The sequence below is a fragment of the Sphaerodactylus townsendi genome, linkage group LG15 (assembly GCF_021028975.2).
Source record: "Sphaerodactylus townsendi isolate TG3544 linkage group LG15, MPM_Stown_v2.3, whole genome shotgun sequence".
In the NCBI taxonomy this organism is placed as follows: Eukaryota; Metazoa; Chordata; class Lepidosauria; order Squamata; family Sphaerodactylidae; genus Sphaerodactylus; species Sphaerodactylus townsendi.
In genome coordinates, this window is record NC_059439.1 from 23,678,181 (window position 1) to 23,699,714 (window position 21,534).

The 21,534-nt window shown below is 42.5% G+C and overlaps 1 protein-coding gene and 1 pseudogene across 1 annotated transcript; both read right to left on the reverse strand.

Moving 5' to 3' along the window:
* Positions 1–1,651: 1,651 nt before the first annotated feature.
* On the reverse strand, positions 1,652–4,316 carry LOC125444205 (annotated as a pseudogene).
* An 11,354-nt stretch (positions 4,317–15,670) lies between these two features.
* On the reverse strand, positions 15,671–16,609 carry LOC125444206 (olfactory receptor 10C1-like). The gene has a single exon (XM_048516642.1). The coding sequence runs from the start codon at positions 16,607–16,609 to the stop codon at positions 15,671–15,673; it is 939 nt and encodes a 312-aa protein (XP_048372599.1).
* Between the last annotated feature and the right edge of the window lie 4,925 nt (positions 16,610–21,534).

Sequence of the window (21,534 nt, forward strand, 5' to 3'; positions counted from 1 at the left end):
ACAGCTGAACTTTATTTCTGGTTGTGGAATCCATGCCATTGCAAATATCCAGGGACAAACAGTTACAGTATGCACAATAAAAATAGATTAACTTCCAGACTGGCTCTGATAAGTTTAACTCAATATCAGTCTTGCTGTCATTTTGCACGGCACACAGAGTTGGCAGCTAGCCAGGAGAAAATGCTCTGTCAAATGAGACACAGCCGTGCATGGGCTTTTAAGGCAAGAGAAGTCCAAAAGTAGTTTACCATTGTCTGACTCTTTAGCAATCCCATCCTTTCTAGGTGGTCTCCCATCCAAGTATTAACCAGGGCATATCCTACTTACCTTTCAAGATCTGACAAGATCAGGCTAGCCTGGGCTATCCAGGCCAGGGCACATATGTCATAGCACCCAAAGGCCCCTTCCGCACATGCAAAATAATGCACTTTCAATCCACTTTCAATGCACTTTGCAGCTGGATTTTGCTGTTACGAGTAGCAAAACCCACTTTTAAACAATTGTGAAAGTGGATTGAAAGTGGATTATTCTGCATGTGCGGAAGGGGCCAAAGGGGCCCTCTCTACACTTATGACCCAATGTGCAAATGATGGCTTGCCAAATGCCACCTACTGGTTATTCTCCTCTAAAGATAGCTTGCCTGAAATCAAACAGAGCCAATGCTTTCTCCTAGGCAGCACCCACTTAGTAGAATGAGGTCCCTGAAAGGAGATAAAACTGATCCATTGGGTTTGTCAGGGCTTTTAAGTGACTAAAAGTTGCAGTTTATTTGGGGGTTTATTTTGTTGCTTTTGAGTTATGATGTTTTAGTTACAATTTATAAGCTGCCTTGAATCATCAAGAAAAATGGAAAATAAATGTTTAAATCAACCAATTAATTTATCTATGTGGACAGTGGGAAAGAACCACAGTAACGAGAACTGGGAGAATGTGAGCGAACAAAAATCTGCCTGAATCCAACCCAAAATATTATCAGATAAACAGAGAATCAGTATCTAATAATTCCAAGAAGACTTTTCTAGGTATAAATCCCATTTATGAGGAGGATTTTGCATATATCTACTTAGGACTGCTCCCTAATAGTTGCAGTTTTGTTATGTTTCAGTTTTGTTTTGTTTTTAAAGATAGAACTAGATGGAACCAAGTGAGTTTCAAGGAGAATGGAGAATCTTGGAACTATGATAGAATTTGAAACGGATAGATGCCTACATTAATGAAACATTTTTCTCATAGTAAAATGAAACAAGCTGGTGGTATCTTAGGGAAAATGAGCTGAATATTTCAAAGTTTTTTTAATTATTTTTGTTAACAAATGCAAGACATACGTCATACAAGAACAATAGGTAAAGTTAACTGCCTGCTGCCCTGCTGGACTCCTAACAGTCAAGACTTTCTATGTGACATGGAGGGCAAGGGCTGTCCAGCTGCAACTGAAGAACCCCAGCAAAGGACTTTCAAGGCAAGTCAGAAGCAGAACTGGTTTGAGAGATTCAACAGATACATGACTGATAGGAACATTGCGTGCAGATGATGTAGACCCTTCCCCGGCAAATAAACACAACAAGGACTTGGAAATAGATTGGGCCGCAGCCCAATTTATTAATTAACAAACATAACACTCAAGAAGCTGGGAGACCAATGGATTGCAACATCAGCTGGTCAGCACCATTGCTGACCCGACCATGCTGTCCCCAATCCCTATTGGGGCATTGGCAGGAAGCAGGGAGCCACCTGGGCGGATACCCTTGGTGTCAACCCTTCCTGCTGGGGTGCGGGCACCAGTTAAGCCTACCGGCTTGCTTACTGGCCCGCCTGACCCCCAGGCCCTTCCTTAAGGGCACCAACCATGGAGAAGACCGGCCACCTTGCTCGGCTTCTCCCCACAGATGTTCCGATTCCGTTGCCAACCCGCCGAGCTGCGACAAAATTACACGTATAACAATAAAACCATTTACAACATGTCAACCATTAACAATTGTAACAAGGGAGGGTGGATGGGTCACGTCACTCTTGAGCCTCAGCTAGCCAAGAAGGCCGAGGCTCGGGGCATGGCGCTTATAAGCGCTCTGCTGTTCCCGCCTTTGCAGCTCGGGCCAATCATTGCAGTTCCCTGCAACTGCGCCCTCAGAGCTGGCTGCCCCATTCCTTTTGCCTCGTGCTGCTCACCTCTGCTGCAATGGCTGCCACCGGTGATTCAATGGCTGCTATTTGTCTAAAAATCCAAATGTTTGATGCATACTTTCTTCTAGCCAGACTACAGTACAGGAAACAGCCAGAATGGGTGGGAATGGTCGAGGTGGAAAAAACTCCAAAGCAATACAGTACACCATGATAAGGCATGCCATAGGCCAGTGGTGGCGAACCTTTGGTACTCCAGATGTTATGGACTACAATTCCCATCAGCCCCTGCCGGCACTGCCAATTGGCCATACTGGAAGGGGCTGATGGGAATTGTAGTCCATAACATCTGGAGTGCCAAAGGTTTGCCACCACGGCCATAGGCTGTTATTCAAAACACAAATAAGGCTATTTGAGAACACAAAAAAGACCTGTTGGGGAGGAACTCTGCACAGCTTTTTCCCCCAAGACATTCTCAGGACAACTTATTTCAGCCCAAGCACTTTTATTCTGAAGATGCTAGAAGACTAGACCACACACACACACACACACACGACCCTACTTTAGGATTCTGGGAATGGAAAGGAAAGGACACAATTCATTTCATACTGTTTTTATTTTTCAAGCAAAAACTTCAGTTGTCTGTAGAACAGGGGTTAAAACACTTGACATTTGGGAGGAAGGATCCCTTACAGGGAGGGCAGTTGTTTTATTTGCCTTTCCTTTAATTTTCATGAATGGTAGGCATTTTTATCCTGGATAGTTCCTTTCGTAACCCCTCCCCTTTTTTAAACATGCAAAATCATCACAATTGGAAATATTAAAAGACAAACTATATAATTCTCTTAAGATTAAAAACAAAGATCAAAAGCCTGGGAATTAAAGTTACAGAGATCCTTTCCCATTAATCAAGTATTTTTCTGATGGGTACACAAGTGAGGGTATTTTCAGTGGCAGTTTCACAATTGTGAAACAATCTTCCCAGAAATCTGTGCTTTCAATCTTTGAAAAGCTGATGCCAGTTTTATTCAGGAAGGCAAACTTTCACCCAATCAGTTGTAAATTGTGATATTTTATGCTTGCTCGGCTAAATGTGTTACCGACTGCCCAAACAAGAGGCAGATATCATGGCATCCCACAGGAGAACAGGACTTGTTCCTGTGCAGCGGGCCTACCCGAAACAACTGAACACGTGCTCCTTCATTGCAAAGATTTGGCAGTCTATCGGTTGCTTTTTCTCGAGGCCATCTTGAAGAAATTTTCAGTGAGATCAGACAAGGAAATAGTTTCACACCTGCTTAGTGACCATCATCCCCACACTACTGAATCAGTTGCCAGGTTTTTAACAAAGGCACTTGGATCAAGAGTGAAACCTTTGTGTAAATTTTAGTCAATTGGTTTTAACATAATCTGTATTTTACCACTCTTTATATGCCATTAAAGGTTTTGTATTTGTATTTGTTGATTTCAATTCAGAGCCTTCTATGGGTTTCATGTATGTTTATGTTCAGCATTCGATTTACAATGTAAAATTGTTCCATATGGTGGAAAGGTGGAGCATAAGAGCATCAGATAATGTTGGCCCTCCTTGTATTAACTTTTTGTCGTAAGAAAGATTTGAGTACCCAGTTTCCACATTGCTCCTTTTACCTCTTTGTTCCTGAGACTATATATTATGGGGTTTAAAATAGGTGTGATGATGGAATAGAACAGAGACAACCACTTGTCAGTGTCCGAAGAGTAACTGGACTTAGGCCGGGAGTACATGAAGAGGGCTGGGCCATAAAATAGGGTTACAACCATGAGGTGAGAGGAACAAGTGGAGAAAGTCTTGTGCCTGCTCTTGGCTGATCTCATTTTTAAGATAGCAGTGATGATATGGAGGTAAGACACCAGGATAAGAATGAAAGGAAGCATGAGCCCCAAAACAGCTGCCCCAATGACTTGGACTTCATTCCAGTAGGTGTTTCCACAAACAAGCACCATCAATGGCTGAATCTCACAGAAGAAATGGTTAATGATGTTGGGCCCACAAAAAGGGAGGTTAAAAATGAAGGTGGTGTGTCCTGCTGCCATAGCAGGGGATCCAGTAAGCCAAGATGCCAGGAGACAGCTGGAGACAAGTTCTCTTGTCCATGATGACCATGTAATCGCATGAGTGGGATGCAGATGGCCGCACGTGAACGGTCGTGTGACATAAACACAAAGGTTAAAATAACACTCTGTGTAACTCCAAATAGTAAGAAGAAATAGAGGCTGCGTGTGGCACACCCAACAAAAGAGATTTTGCCTTCTGCCAAGCCGAGGAGGTTTTGCAAGCATGTTAGGTGTATGGTGACTGAGATGAAACATAATTCCAAGAAAGACAAAGTTCCTCCTTAGGAAAAAAATACATGGGGAGTCTGTAGGGTGCTATCCAAACTGATACGTGGACAACAAATGGGAGTAGGATGTTACCAACTATTGTGGAATAAGTGAGAGGCATAAAACACCACAAAACGAGTAAAAAACTTCATTTCCGGAGTTTTGAGAAACCCAGTATAATGAATTCAGTCACACAGGTTTCATTTCCCATGGCTTATCCTTTATCCTATTTTTCCTGAAATTTATCTATTATGATATAGTAAAATATGATGGCTAGAACACTAAACACACTATATATACTTATTGCCAGATACCAATGTGGAACATTTACATCCAGATGTGGGTTTTATTCCTACCCATGGTTGAAGATGCTCATCATGCCCTTTTATTTTCACAGCAATCCTTGTGAGCCAGGATGTTCTGAGAGTGTCACTTGCCTCAGATCACTGAAGGAATCATCATTTTGCTGTTCCCGATTATCACAAGAATTTGCTTGATGTCAAAATCACAGTGGATCTGAACATTCATTCCATGATGAAACACCTGAAGAATTTCAAGGAAAACTATAACAGCTGATTTTTCTAGTACAAGGTATAGACATGCATGTTCCACACAGTTTTTGATTTCGTCTTAATAGATGCAAAGTGAAACTTGAGACTTACTTTTGCAAACTGATAATTTTGGCCATGATTTATAGATATTTACCTTACTATGAAACATGCATAAACCCAGCCGTAACATTGTGATGTAAAGTGACACCCGCATGTAGCTGCAATGAAAATGCTAGGTGATCAGTAGATATTCCAAAGGACAGCTATTTTGTGTTCCAAATTCAGCACCCAAGACCTTCAGACATAATACATCATTTATGGAATTCTTCAGAATGTTAATGTAGGTATCAATTCCTCTTCTTAAAGAAAATATAACAGTCCAAAATTGGGAATGCAGTACCAGGGCCAGCATATAAGAGAACAACATGATTTGGTCATGCTTTTCCCACAAAGACAACCCTTGACTTTATAAGCACAGCTGGCAATGAAATGCTGGGTGATGTAATTCTTGGCCTTAGTTCAAAGGAATTATTGGTTAGAATTAATGAGGTAGTTAATGCATAACGCATGGCCTAATGGGACTAGTATGAGAACCAACATGGTGTACTGGTTAAGAGCAGTGGACTCTAATATGTAGAACCAGGTTCAATTTCCTACTGAGCCAGTCACAGTTCCCTCAAGACTAAAAAAGGAATCCATCAAATGAAAATGTTAACAGTACAATGGTAACAATAATTGCTGTGGATTTTGAAGGGGGGATATTTGTTAGTAAGTTTCCCTTCTGAGAACAAGTAATATTACTGAATAGTGGATAATATATGAGATCTAATCAGCTTTTTGCTTATTAAAAAGAGCAGAAGAATTTTTCTTTTACTGCCCCAAAAGGATCATGGGTAAGATTACTCTCCGTGGCTTTTTGCAACAGGATGTGTTATATATTGTGAGTGCTGGGTGTGAACAAAGATTTCCAATGAGAAAATAGATTTCATTAAAGGAAACTTGAAGAGTTTCTTTCTTCTCCCCTCCTAACTAAACCCAGGCAAGACTTAATAGCAACAACATCACCAACCCAATTTTTAGAACAGTATGAGGCACTCTTGGAAACCATTACAGATGAAGTTGCAAGTTACTCAAGTCCCAATGAACCTCCTACTGACAAATTTCTGAACAAGGAGTTCAATAAGGAATGTAAAATGGTGAAAAATCAGATCAGAAAAATCTACAATACCTTTAAAAGCAGCAAAGCAGCAATCTTACATTGAGAATATTTTTCTCTCAGGTCCCGGCTAATGCAACTACTTGTGAAAACAAACTAAAGATCATCGAATCCCTATGGAACGCTCTAATACAAGCTTCAAGGAGTAACAACACAAGAGTGTTTTGGTCATTAGTTGCTGGAGCCATGCGCACGTCAACCTTTTTAATGTCTAATATCAACCCCCAGAACTGGTTTACATATTTTCAAAGTGTATTTAAAGGAGACAATGAACCGGTCTTGCAGAACGACCTGACACCTCCTCCAGTCCAGGTGGCTCCTTCCCTGGCCCCAGCATGATCTCAGTCCCTCAGAAATCAGACTATTAATTGCTCAATTGAAACTGTATAAATCACCTGGCCCGGATCTAATGCCCCCAGATTTTTATAAAGCATTTCCAGACTGGTGGGCCCCCCTTCTGGCCGCTCTGTTTACTTTGGTTGACAGGTCAGGTACTATCCCGGGGTCTTGGTTAAATGCAATAATAACACCAATATTCAAAAAGGGTGACCATATGTCACCAGCTAATTACAGACCCATCAGCCTTTTATCTGTCTCTGGTAAACTTTATGCCAAACATCTGTTAAATAGGCTATGTACCTGGATCAATGATGGAAAAATTCTTTACCCCAAGCAAATAGGATTTAAAAAAGGTTGCTCTACATGATCATTGTCTGATCCTCAACCTCCTGCTATTAGAATACAAAACAAGGGGGCGATCTAAGATCTTTGCTGCCTTTCTGGACCTGAAAAGTGCCTTTGATTCAGTTGTAAGAGACTTGCTGTGGCTTAAGTTAACAGAGATGGGGATCGACGTTAGATTATTACTACTTATTAAATCTCTCTATTCAAACACAACCTGCCAGATAAAATGTACAAACTCTGGAGACCTAACTCCTAAGATTCCCGTCGTGACAGGTGTTAAGCAAGGCATGTGTATTGGCCCCAGTCTTGTTTTAACTTTATTCATTAATGATTTGGTACAAGTGTTTGTCAGATGTTAATGCACACAGCCCAGTTCTTTCAAACAAACCCATACCACTCCTACTTTATGCTGATGACGTGATACTGATCTCTAGATCTCAAGTGGGCCTTAAAAGGCTCCTTAGAAAAACTATGGAGTACTGTACATCTAACTTCCTGTCCTTAAACCCAGAAAAATCAAAAATTGTCATCTTTTCTAATGTATTTAAGCCTTCTAGATGGCTTATTAATGGGGTTAAGGTTGAACACTCCAAGTCCTTTAAATATCTAGGCCTAACCTTCCATCATAAAGCCACATGGGCCAGAGATATTGCTGTAAAAGGAAGTTATCACACTGCATCAGCAGTGGTAAAGTTTTTTCACACCAGGGGAAGGGGATATGTCCCAGCAGCTCTAAAGGTTTTCAACTCCAAGGTAGTTCAGCAACTTCTCTATGGAGTTCCCTTATGGATAACTCCATGGAACAAGTCCGTTGAAAGAATACAATCTGGTGTCCTCTATAAAATACTCGGATTACCACACTCTGTACCATATGCTGTACTATGCTTAGAAACTGGTCAAAACCTACTTGAAACAAGAGCATGGCTGAATACATTCAAGTATTGGATCAAATTATGTTTTAACTCTGATGTGCGCAGTTTAATATACACCTATTTGCCTCCGAATTGTATCAACTTCTCAAATCAAAAATTTACTCAATAGGTTTATTGCTTGAAGATCTCTGTATGCTGACACCCAGAGAGATTTTCCGAACCTTAAAAAGTAGACTTCTAGAACAGGAATATCATATCTTGTTGGGGCAAGCAAATAAATCATGCTCACCCCTCTCTGTCGGAATAATACCGGAACAGGGGCACATAGCCAAATATCTTGAATTATTAACTGAACCCCAAAAGAGATGGATTATCACAAGGGCCAGATCCAATACCTTCCCATCGGCCATTACAAAGGGTCGTTACTTATTCATCCCTCTCCAGGATCGGGTTTGTCCACACTGTAAAAATCAAGTAGAGACTCTTGCTCACATTATTCTTGACTGTCCGAGATATGTGGGAATTAGGAATTTCTCTCCCAGGCTGGCCCTAGACAAATCTGAAAGTGACTCTGACTGTTCTGTTGTGGAGCTTCTGTTAAACAACACAAATATTTAAATCCACCAATTAATTTAAAAAAACTCCTTATTTATCTTTATGGACAGTGGGAAAGAACCACAGTAACAAGAACTGGGAGAAAGTGAGCCAAACAAATATCTGGCTGAATCCAACCCAAAATATTATCAGATAAACAGAGAATCAGTATCTAATAATTCCAGGAAGACTTTCCTAGGTATAAATCCCATTTAATAGATATGAGAAGGATTGTGCATATATCTGCTTAGGACTGCTCCCCGATAGTTGCATTATATAGCAGTTTTGTTATGTTTCAATTTAAAAAAAAGACAGAACTAGATGGAACCAGGTGAGTTTCAAGGAGGATGGAGTGTTACTATCTTGGAACTATGATGGAATTCGAAATGGAGGCTCCTTCCGCACACGCAAAATAATGCATTTTCAAACCACTTTCACAACTGTTTGCTAGTGGATTTTGCTATTCCGCACAGCTTTAAAGAGCACTGAAAGCAGTTTGAAAGTGCATTATTCTGCATGTGCGGAATGAGCCGGATAGATGTATACATTACTGAAACACTTTTCTCATAGTAAAATGAAGCAAGCTGAGGTTATCTTAGGCTCATTCCGCACATGCAGAATAATGCCCTTTCAAACTGTTTTCAGTGCTCTTTGAAGCTGTGCGGAATTGCAAAATCCACTTGCAAACAGTTGTGAAAGTGATTTGAAAACGCATTATTTTGCGTGTGCGGAAGGGGCCTTAGAAAAAATGAGCAGGATATTTCAAAGTGAAATGCAACTGTTTTTTATTATTTTTGTTAACAAATGCAAGACATATGTCATGTAAGAACAATAGCACAGCACAGCGAAACCTTTATTAGGCATAAGTTAAAATCTCTACAATCAATAATTCTGTACATAAGTACAAAATAGTCTAATATCCAGGTAGTAATAAAATACTATATATACAAAACATCGAATATATGACATATTGCTTAACGTCAGACAGTTAAAATCCATTTACATTAGGGAACGGCTCACGTTTGTCATTTTATTAAATCACATGTAAGCCCGTGTATTTGTAACTTATGCGACTACCTAAGCTCAGGTTTTTGGTAACATTTGTTGTTTATTACTTCTGCTAAGAAAGTTGCAACCTTCAGAGTTATTTCAGGGGACCAATCATTTAGTAAATAAGGTACTATGTATGTTGCAGGTAGGGTTGGTAAATGGGGAAAAAATTCGGCCCCAGTTCGGATTTGGGCCCAATTCGGATGTATGGGGTCAGATGCCCCCATATCCAAGCCTGCCAGGCTCGGATACACCCGAATTTCCAAGATTCTCGGATGCTTTTTTATTTTTTTGCTGTTTTTCCCCATTTTGGCCTGCAGGGGGAGCATTGTTAAAGATATCGGCATGAAAATTTCAGGGAATTCATCTTCCCGAGGTACTGAAATTCTGATCATGCTAAGTTTGGTGCAGTTTGGTTCAGGGGGGCCTATGTTATGGACCCTCAAAGATAGCCCAAATCACCCATTGTTTCCAATGGGAGCCAATGGAATATAGGGGCTATATTTGAGATCCCATAACTATGGCCCCCCATGAACCAAACTGGCAACACCAAACTTCAAGTGCTATAATCAGAACAGGCTAATGTCTGAAGATAGCCTTGAAACTCTCCGAGCAGCAGCTATACCTTTAAAAATGCGTCCCCTACAGGCACCCCAGGATTTTTGCACAAGATTCTGTGGTTTGCATTGAATTTTTTCAATTGCTTTCAATGGAGGAATTCCTGGGGTGCCTGCGGGGGCGCATTTTTAAAGGTAAGTGGGGTATCTTTTTTACTGGGGATTGGTTGGGAAACTGGGTGGCAAGGGTGGCATGGGTGGGTGGGTGCTTACACTTGTGTGTGTGTGTGTGTGTGTGTGTGTGTGTGTGTGTGTGCGTGCGTGCGCGGGTCAGGGCTTAGAAGTGGGGGCAACTTTTGGGATGGGAAGGGGGTGCTAAGCTTGGCTGGGGGGGCTTGGACTTGTGTCACCCTCCCTCTGTGCCAAGCAGTTGCCACCACCTGCAGCTTCCAAGCCCTGATCTACACACACAGAGAAGTTGTGTGTGCGTGAGGATCCAGGGACTTGGGAAGCCGCATGAGGCTAATTTCTTTGGGAAAAGGGGTGTGTCGCGTCTGGATTGGGGCTTGGAGGGGTGACTTTGGGAAAGGGGGGTGTCAAGAGGGTCCAGGAAGGGTAGATGGTTGCTTGGACTTGAGTCCAAGCATCCATCTACCCTCCCTGGCCACGCTCCAGCTCCCAAGCCCCGGACTTGATCCATCTACTCTCCCTGGCCACGCTCCAGCTCCCAAGCCCCGGTCTGCACGCACACAGGAGTTGTGTGTGCGTGCAGATTGGGGCTCAGAGGGCGACTTTGGGAAAGGGGGTGTCAAGCGGGGCCAGGAAGGGTAGATGGTTGCTTGGACTTGAGTCCAAGCATCCATCTATCCTCCCTGGCCAGCTTGACTCCCCTCCAGCTCCCAAGCCCCCGCCTCGCACTTGGACAGGGCGGATTGGGGGGGCTCCGGAGGGGCGACTTTGGGGAAAGGGGGGGTGTCCAAAGCAGGGCCAGGAAGGGTAGATGGTTTGCCCGGTCTCCGGTTCAAGCATCCATCTATCCCCCCCTGGCCAGCTTGACACCCTCCAGCTCCCAAGCCCCAGTCTGCACGCTATCACAGGAGTTGTGTGTCGCGTGAGGATTAAAGGGGTCAGTTCAAGAGAGGAGCTTGACTTACTTTGGGAAAGGGGGGGTGTCAAGCAGGGCCAGGAAGGGTAGATGGTTGCTTGGACTTGAGTCCAAGCATCCATCTATCCTCCCTGGCCAGCTTGACACCCCCCCCAGCTCCCAAGCCCCAGTCTGCACGGCGGTGTGTGCTTCCTGCAGCTGCCTGCCTCTTTAAAGTTTTCCCCCCCGGCTGGCTCGGAAGGGAAGTCCACCTTCGTCTGGAGAGAAGGGGGTGCTGTCTTCGATTGGAGAATATGTTTTAGAGGGGCGAGCTTGACGGACTCTTGGCTGTCTAAATCTCTCCGAACTAGCGGATCTCGGCCGAACTTGCAGTTCGGCCGATCCGATCCGCCATCTCTAGTTGCAGGTAGGCTAGGTTTTGTTTTAAGAAGCGGAGTAATATAAATACTTCGTAGGGATGAATAGGACTGACAGTTTGAGGGAAGCAGCTAATACTCTCCTGCTATTAAAAGAACTTTTACTACAACATTTCTGTGTGGTAATAAAACATTTATTAACAACATTGGTTCAAGGTAAACCGAAGCATAAGGTGCAGCATGGGGGTCTGATCTTGTGGTATATGTACTGGGCAGCCAATAGTGCTGTCCCCCAGACACCTAAATTTTTCTCAGCACGCCTGCCGATGAAAAATTATAATGCACACTGGAGCAGCTGTGAGATTCCAGATGGGCGGTCGCCACTTCCTGAAGACTCTTTGCTGCCAGGGGCGCAAGCCATCTACGCCCACGTCTGGCCAGGTGACCCCTTGGCTTGCTCCACCCCTTGGCTTGCTCCACCCCAAACCTCATGAGGAGGTTCCACCACAGCAGGTCTTTTGCCCGCTGCCCCCCCAGCTAAAGATCAGTCCCCCATGCGCAAACCTCCGGATAACAACAATAAAGCGCATGCATTAACACAGAACAAAACAGGGAGAGGTGGGTGGGAAACGCGCCTGCTCCAACAAATGAGGAGGTGGGGAGGCCAAGCTCAGGCCTAAATAGGCCGCCTGGCCCCACCTCCCAAGCTAAAGCCTCGCGAGCCCAGAAGAGCTTGCAAGGCAGGGGGAGGGGAGAAGGAAGCCATGGAGGCTGTCCCTTCCCCATCAGCAATGGCAGCCGCGGTAAGTCATGGCTGTTCCCTGACAGTTTAGAAGAATATGCTGGATTGAATCCACTTCATTTAATGGCATGGACACCTTCTCTCTGAGGTTGGTATGCCTTGATATCGTCCTTCCATCACTTTAGAGGGGCAGGAGTTAAGCCTAGCCAGCATAAATGCTCTGCGTTGAGATGGGTTATCAAGACTGAAAAGATATTGAGCCATCTTGCCACGAAAAAAGGTTAATTGTAACGATTCAGGCGAGCAGACGGCTGGTTGTGAGGGTTGAAGCTTTTGCTGTTCCACATCAAAGATTCTTTGTCTAAGGAGCCTAACAATGTACTCATCATTTAAGGATTCAAAGAATTCCAATGAGAAGCCTAAGGTTTTATTTTAATTTCTAGGGCTGATTCTGCATGGGCCAAAAATAGCAGTATGAAAACGGTGTGAAAACAGTATAAACCCTTTTACACCATTTTCAACCCTTTTACACCATTTTCACACAGTTTTCACACTGTTGTTTTTGGTCCACGCGGAATCAGCCTAGGTTGGTTAGCCAGGTTGTACTCAGTGGGTCAGACTTAAAGTGAGATAGGAGCGAACTTTCTTTTGCCTTAAAGAATATTTTCAGCCAGAATCTTTAAAAAGTAATCCACGCTTTTGTTTCCACACAATGTAGACCCAGTTCCACACATATTACTGAGTTTGGGATGCATTTTGGAACTCCCAGAAGTTAACTTCCTGCTGGACTCTAACCATCAAGACTTCGTTGAAAGTTTTCAATGCCAAATGTGGAACCAAGCTCCTTTATGGAGCACCTATCTGGATTGAAGCGGCAAACAAAATCTTAAATAGATCTCAATCCCGCTTTTTTTATAAAATCATGGGACTACCCAACTGTGCTCCATACGCAGCCCTATGCTTAGAACTTGGGCAAATATCCCATGTCACAATGGCTTGGCTGAGGACCATCAAATATTGGCTGCACATCCATTTTTCACAAGATCATTCTAGCTTAATCCACTCGATGCTCTCCGACTCGGTAGTTCCCAGATGGACGACGTTGGTGGAAGAAAGTAAAATTAGCTCTATCTGGCCTCCCCACTAGAGTCACTTTACTCTCTTCAACTTCTACCGGAGGCCTATAATTGCCTGGAAAATCAGGCTGCTGGAACATGAGAGTACTGCAACATGATAGCTGAAGCGAGGAAAACATGCTCTCCTCTAAATTTGCTTATCCCTTTTGAACAAGGACATACAGCCAACTACCTTTTCTGGCTTACCAATCCAAGGCACAGAAGAGCAATATCCTTGGCCCGTTTCAATTTAATGCCCTCTATGCTCCTTAAAGGCAGATACCAACGCATAGATAAACAAAAGAGGCTATGTCCATAGAGACACTGGAGCACACTCTGTTTCATTGTGCAAGATTTGCCAAGATCAGAATGACCCAGCCCATCATTGCTTCACTTTTATACAATCATTTAACTGATGCTCTTAGGATTCCGTTAATCTTAGATAATCTTGATCCTTATTTCTGTGAAAGCGTAGCAAAATATCTTTTAAAGATTATTATAGACGCATAACGCTTAGATGGATACTTCAAGCACTAGATTGCTATCATCATAACAACAACAATGCTGCTTACATTAACTATTTGCTATTGGCACACAGTGCCTACCTCTGCCAGCAACCTTTGGGTTCACGGTCCACGGCTCACCCAAAGTCAAATGTGGGTGATTCATTGAGGGATGTCGTAGTTTTGTTAGTGATTGCTAGATGGAGTGAGTGACAACTGAAGGCTGTGGCAACCTATGGGAGCCAAATCAATTGTTTGCCCATTTCCTCGCCCCCTATCCCTTGCTCTGTGTTAGGGTTAGGTGCCACTCTAACAAACTCTGTGTTTTATAGTGGAGTGTTGACACTGTATGCTGTTGTGATGCCTGGGCTCTGTTGGTGGGTTTTTAGTCAGGTCTGTGGAGAGGTGTATAGGAACGGCACTTTTGATGAGTCCATTTAGACTAAACTATTGATGAGACTCTGAATGGTTGCTGTAACTATCTGTCTTTTATGGACAATTGTTTTATTGTCTTATTGTATTTATTGTTTTATTGTATTTATTGTATTTTGGAATGCCAATAAAGGCTATCATCACATCACATCAATGCTTGTATAAACATTAAACTAATTTTAACCATCAAGACTTTCTATGTGAAATGGATGGCAAGGGCTGTCCAGCTGCAACTGTCTTATGGCAACCCCAGGAAAGGACTTTCAAGGCAAGTCAGAAGCAGAACTGGTTTGAGAGATTCAACAGATACATGACTGAGAGGAACATTGTCTAACACTCCAAATGTTGGATGCATACTTTCTTCTAGCCAGACTACAGTTCAGGAAACAGCTAGAATGGGTGGGAATGGTTGAGGGGAAAACAACTCCAAAGCAAGAAAGAACATCAAGATAAGGCATGCCACGGTCTGTTTTGCACAGCACAAATAAGGCATCCTGAGAGCACAAAAAAAGGCCTGTTGGGGAGGCACTCTGCACAGCCTTTCCCCCCAAGACATTCTCAGGACACCTTATTTCAGCCCAAGCAGTCTTATTCTGAAGATGCTGGAAGTCTGGACTACACACACATGCGCGGCAAATAGGCCCTACATTAGAATTCTGGGAAACGAAAGGAAAAGACACAATTTATTTCATACTGTGTTGATTTTTCAAGCAAGAACTGAGAACAGGGGTTGAAACACTTCAGATTTGGGAGGAAGGATCCCTTCCAGGGAGGGCAGCTGTTTTATTTGCCTTTCCTTTAACTTTCATGAATGGTAGGCATGTTTACCCTGAATATTTCCTTTTGTAACCCCTCCCCTTTTTAAAATTTCAAAATCATCCCCATTGGGAATATTAAAGGAAAACTATATAATTCTCTTGAGATTAAAAACAAAGATCAAAAGCCTGGGAATTAAAATCACAGAGGTCCTTTCTGATGGGTACACAAGTGAGGGTATTTGCAGTGGCAGCTTCACGATTGTGGAACAATCTCGCCAGAAATGTGTGCTTTCAATCTTTGGAAGGCTGATGCCAGTTTTATTCAGGAAGGCATATTTTTCACCCAATCTGTTGTAAATTGTGATTTCAATTCAGGGCCTTCTATGGGTTTTATGTATGGCCCCTTCTGCACGCACAAAACAATGCATTTTCAAACCACTTTCACAACTGTTTGCAAGTGGATTTTGCCATTCCGCACAGTTTCAAAGAGCACTGAAAGCAGTTTGAAAGTGCATTATTCTGCATGTGCAGAATAAGCCTATGTTTATGTTCAGCATTCTATTTACATTGTAAAATAGTTCCATATGGTGGAAAGGTGGAGCATAAGAGCATCATATAATGTTGGCCCTCCTTGTAATATTTGATCAAAGCTATTAACCTTTTGTCGTAAGAAAGATTTTAGTACCCAGTTTCCACATTGCTGCTTTTACCTCTTTGTTCCTGAGACTATATATTATGGGGTTTAAAATAGGTGTGATGATGGAATAGAACAGAGACAACCACTTGTCAGTGTCTGAAGAGTAACTGGACTTAGGCTGGGAATACAAGAAGAGAGCTGGGCCATAAAATAGGGTTACGACCATGAGGTGAGAGGAACAAGTGGAGAAGGTCTTGTGCCTGCTCTTGGCTGATCTCATTTTTAAGATAGCAGTGATGATATGGAGGTAAGACACCAGGATAAGAACGAAAGGAAGCATGAGCCCCACAACAGATGCCCCAATGACTTGGACTTCATTCCAGTAGGTGTTTCCACAAACAAGCACCATCAATGGCTGAATCTCACAGAAGAAATGGTTAATGACGTTGGGCCCACAAAAAGGGAGGTTAAAAATGAAGGTGGTGTGTCCTGCTGCCACCAGGAATCCAGTAAGCCAAGATGCCAGAGATAGCTGGAGACAGGTTCTCTTGTCCATGATGACCATGTATCGCAGTGGGATGCAGATGGCCACATAGCGGTCATATGACATAACACAAAGGAAACAACACTCTGTAGCTCCAAATAGTAAGAAGAAATAGAGCTGTGTGGCACACCCAACAAAAGAGATTTTGCCTTCTGCCAAGCGGAGGTTTGCAAGCATGTTGGGTATGGTGACTGAGATGAAACATAATTCCAAGAAAGACAAGTTCCTTAGGAAAAAATACATGGGAGTCTGTAGGGTACTATCCAAACTGATAGTGAGAACAATGAGGATGTTACCAACTATTGTGAATAAGTACAGGCATAAAAACACCACAAACAGTGAAAACTTCATTTCCGGGAGTTTTGAGAAACCCAGTATAATGAATTCAGTCACGCAGGTTTCATTTCCCATGGCTTATCCTTTATCCTATTTTTCCTGACATTTATCTATTGTGATATAGTAAAATATGATGGATAGAACACTAAACACACTAGGGGCTTTCCGCACTTACTGAGTTGTACTGGTTTCTACTTAGGTTCAACTCAGTGTATCCGCACGGCAACCGAGCTCAACGTTGTTTTGTCTCAGTTCCCCCCCCCCCTCGGAACTGCGACATCCCTGTCGCAGTTATGAACGGCACCTTTCTACTGGAACAAGGTTGATACCGCTTCGAAGCTTTGAAGTGCAGATGCATTGAAACGACACCTCATCCGTTCAACCAATCAGGAGCCGCTTTTGTGGCATATGCAAAACGGGAGAGTCATGGCGGGCATGTAAATGTAAACTGTAAACTGTAAAAAAAAAGAACGTTCTCATTTCCCGTGGTAACACAAGCTCCAATCATGATCAAGGAGCGAAACAGGCACCAAGATGATCCCGCCCACTTAGCTCGGTTCCAGGGGGCCAAGTAAGTTGCTGTGCGGACAGCCTGGAATCGCCCCCCACTGAAGGGAACCAAGTCGACCTTAGCTCCCTTCTGTAGTGCGGAAAGCCCCTCTATATACTTACTGTCAGATACCAGTGGGGAACATTTACATCCAGATGTGGGTTTTAATCCTACCCATGGTTGAACATGCTCATCATGCCCTTTTATTTCCACAGCAATCCTTGAGAGCCAAGTGTCACTTGCCTCAGATGACTGAAGGGATCATCCTTTGCTGCCCCAGATTATCCCAAGAATTTGCTTGATGTCAAAATCACAGTGGATTTAAGCATTCATTCCATGATGAAACACATGAAGAATTGCAAGGAAAACTGTAACAGCTGATTTTTCTAGTACAGGGTGTACACATGCATGTTCCACACAGTTTTCGATTTCGTCTTACTAGATGCAAAGTGAAACTTGAGACTTACTTCTGCAATGAAATATTTTAGATGTTTTGATAGAAGTCAACTGAGTTTGTGTAGGATTACATCAATCCCTCTAGCACTGCACATCTTCTAAAACAACATGTCCTGATGCCATGTCATGAATGTAAACGACAGTATTCCAACAGCAAAGGTGCTAGAAAGAAAATCCGATCCATTTTAGTCAATGAGACAAGTTTCACACATTCCTGGAAAAGAGAAAAAAAATAACCTCTAAAGCTAGTGACAGAGTTTCATTTTGGTGCATGGAGATTTCCTTCTGTACAAGGTTCCTTTGGATACAGTCCAAGATCAGGTCTCAGAAACATGCTGACTAAGTGTGGTGAATACTGTTCAAATAACAGGTTGGTCATTAACCCAATTAAGTCTAAAATTGTGTTTTTTTCCCAATGTTTTTAGTTCTTCAAGATGGTCTATCCAAGGTGCTGACATCGAGCAAGTTAAATTCTTCAAATATCTTGGGATAATATTCCATCATAAGTCAACCTGGACTAGACACAGAGATAACACCCTTAAAGCCTGCAAAAATTTATCCGCTGCAGTACTGAAATTCTTTAATATCAATCGTGGTAGATTCATACCAGCAGCGTTGAAGGTGTTTAACGCTAAGGTGGCCCAGCACCTTTTGTATGGTATCCCCATCTGGATCCAAGCATGGCACCAGAAATTGGAACACATTCAATCCAATTTCCTATATAAGATCTTTGGCACCCTGCATTGTGTCCCCTATGGTGCTCTTTGTTTGGACTCAGGGCAACATTTATTAGAAACAAGGGCATGGGTTGTAACTTTTAAGTTTTGGCTGCGTCTTTGTTTCTGCACTGACCCTAACAGTTTGTCCCAGTTAGAAATGAGAGAGCTTCAGCTTTCGAAATGGTGGCTACATATGGTGGCACCATTTCGAAATGGTGGCTACACAGCCCCCAGGGGATAGGGCGGTTTATAAATCGAAACAATAAATAAAAATAAATAAATAAAAATATTGAAAAAAAGATCTTTTCCTTGGACTTCTCTTGGGAGGCCCTACAAATGCTCACCACTCCGGAGATTTACCATCACTAAAAGTCTAGATTATTTGATCAAGAATATCAATTTCTCCTGAGCAAAGCGCAAAGCTCTTGCTCTCCAATATTCTTTGGGATTATCCCTCAGAAATCTAGCCCTGCTATATACCTGGAACATCTTGTTAATGACAATTACAGATGGGTCATGACTAGAGCAAGGTGTAACTCTTTTCCGTCAGTACATCTTCAAGGTCGCTTCTCTAATATCCCACAAAATGAGCGTTGCTAAGCGTCGATCTCTACATCCTGATACAACTGATTCACTTACTCATATTCTGCTTCACTGTTCAAAATACAACAACATCAGAACTGATTTGAGAACTGTATTACCAACAGGATTTATGCTCCTTTCTGATAAGAAAAAGATGGCTAAGCTTCTAAATAACTCTAATGCTGAAATCTCTGAAGCGGTTGCTACATTTTTACTCTGTGTACTGCAAGTTGTGCAATAATGATCTTTTTATTGTATTTGGAATTCATGACACACATCGGTTTTATGCCTAATAAAGGTTTTGGATTTGGATTTGGATATGGTCCAGAGATTCTAGGCCATTGGCTGAACCATATTATGCAGTTCAAAACCCTTCCAATTACAATGGCTTCAACAGAATTAGAATGGAGTAACTGTTGCTCAAATGCCACTGTTAGTATCACATCTAGGGAAATAAACTGTGAACTGTATTGCCACAATTAAAATCTTCCTATGACTCTTTCAGTATTATGCAGAATGGATTTCCTTAGTAGCTTTCAAAGATGTGTTCTCAGTACACACAAATATCTGGTCATCAGATGCTGGCAGATACCATTAAATTCCTGGAAATTGGTACTGATTTTTTCTCCCTTTGTTGCTCACTTGTAATATTTCAGGTCCATGGATGCTGCCTACGATATCATCGGATGTCTCCTTAATTCAGACTGCTCTTCAGTCTAGTATCAACTTTATACTCCTTGCCCAGCAAGGGAATTGGCTGATTAGCAAGCAGAAACACAAAGGCCCCTTCCGCATATGTAGAATAATGCACTTTCAGTCCACTTTCAATGCACTTTGCAGCTGATTTTTACTGTGCGGAATAGCAAAATCTACTTGACAACAATTTTGAACGTGGATTGAAAGTGTGTTATTCTGCATGTGCAGAAGAGGCCATCGTTTTAATTTTAAGAACACTGGGAAAGAAAATCCTGTCTGATTACAGAGACACTTAACCACAAATGAAGCACGCTGACAATATTGGCCATGATTTATAGATATTTACCTTACTATGAAACATGCATAAACCCACCTCTAACATGGTGATGTGAAGTGACACCTGCATGTAGCTGCAATGAAAATGCTAGGTGATCAGTATTTTATGTTCCAAATTCAGCACCCAAGACCTTCAGACATAATACATCATTTATAGAATTCTTCAGAATGTTAATGTAGGTATCAATTCCTCTTCTTAAAGACAATATAACAGTCCAAAATTGGGAATGCAGTGCCAGGGCCAGCATATAAGAGAACAACATGATTTGGTCATACTTTTCTCACCAAGACAACCCTTGACTTTATCAGCACAGCTGGCAATGAAATGCTGGGTGATGTAATTCTTGGCCTTAGTTCAAAGGAATTAATGGTTAGAATTAATGAGGTAGTTAATGCATAACGCATGGCCCAGTGGGACAAGTATGAGAACCAACATGGTGTACTGGTTAAGAGCAGCGGACTCTAATCTGTAGAACCAGGTTCAATTTCCTACTGACCAGTCACAGTTCCCTCAAGACTAAAAAAGGAATCCATAAAATGCAAATGTTAACAGAACAATAGTAACAATAATTGCTGTGGATATTGAAGGGGGGATATTTGTTAGTAGGTTTATTATTTTTTATTTATTTATTGGGTTTATAGACTGCCCTCCCCCGGAGGGCTCAGGGCGGTGAACAGAATACAAATAGAGCACAATTTCAGAATAAAACCAAAGTGTCAATTTATGCAGGCTCTAATATTTTAAAAATAAACCCTACCCCATTAAAATGCAGCAGTAAATTAATATTAATATTAAATTTAGCATTAGCACAAGAATGGCACCTGCTATCAATTACCTCTAACCCCAAAAGGGGGGGAGCGGCAGGATCCACTTGATGTTATAAGAGCAAAAAAGTGCAAGAAAAGTGCAAGAAAAGGGGGGGGCTATCAACGGCTAGTCTTCCCGAAGGCCTGGCGGAACAGCTCGGTCTTGCAGGCCCTGCGGAACTCAGTAAGATCCCACAGGGCCCGGACAGCTGGTGAAAGAGCGTTCCACCAGGCCGGGACCAGAGCTGTAAAGGCTCTGGCCTGGGTGGAGGCCAGCCGTATCATTGAGGGGCCAGGGATCCCCAGTAGGTTGGCCTCTGCCGAGTGCAGAGACCGATTCGGGACATTATGGGGTTTCCCTTCTGAGACCAAATAATATTATGGAATAGTGGATAATATATGAGATCTAATCAGCTTTTTGCTTGTTAAAAAGGGCAAAATAATTTTCTTTTACTGCCCCAAAAGGATCATGGGTAAGGTTACTGTTAACTTGTTTCTGATGCCTATGGTGCATAACTCCATCCAACTCTAGGCTTTTCCAACAGAGGTTAAGGCTTGTTCCCTATATGACCATGCAAAAGACTTCTAAACCCAGAGATTTCACAAAGTCTGTGCATAGCCAAGACAAAGGAATGATGTTTTGACACTCCTGCTTGAGATGAGACTAGAGCTTTGCTCATCAGTCAACTAATGGGTGGAAACTTTCTTCACCTATCCTTCTCCACTGTTCTTTGGATATCATTTCAAGGCTTCAAGCAGCATGCAGGTACAATAAAACAGATTGGCAAGCAGCATAATACTGAGGTGCTGGGTGGTTTCTGGGCTGTATGGCTGTGTCCTAGTGGCTAGCTGCC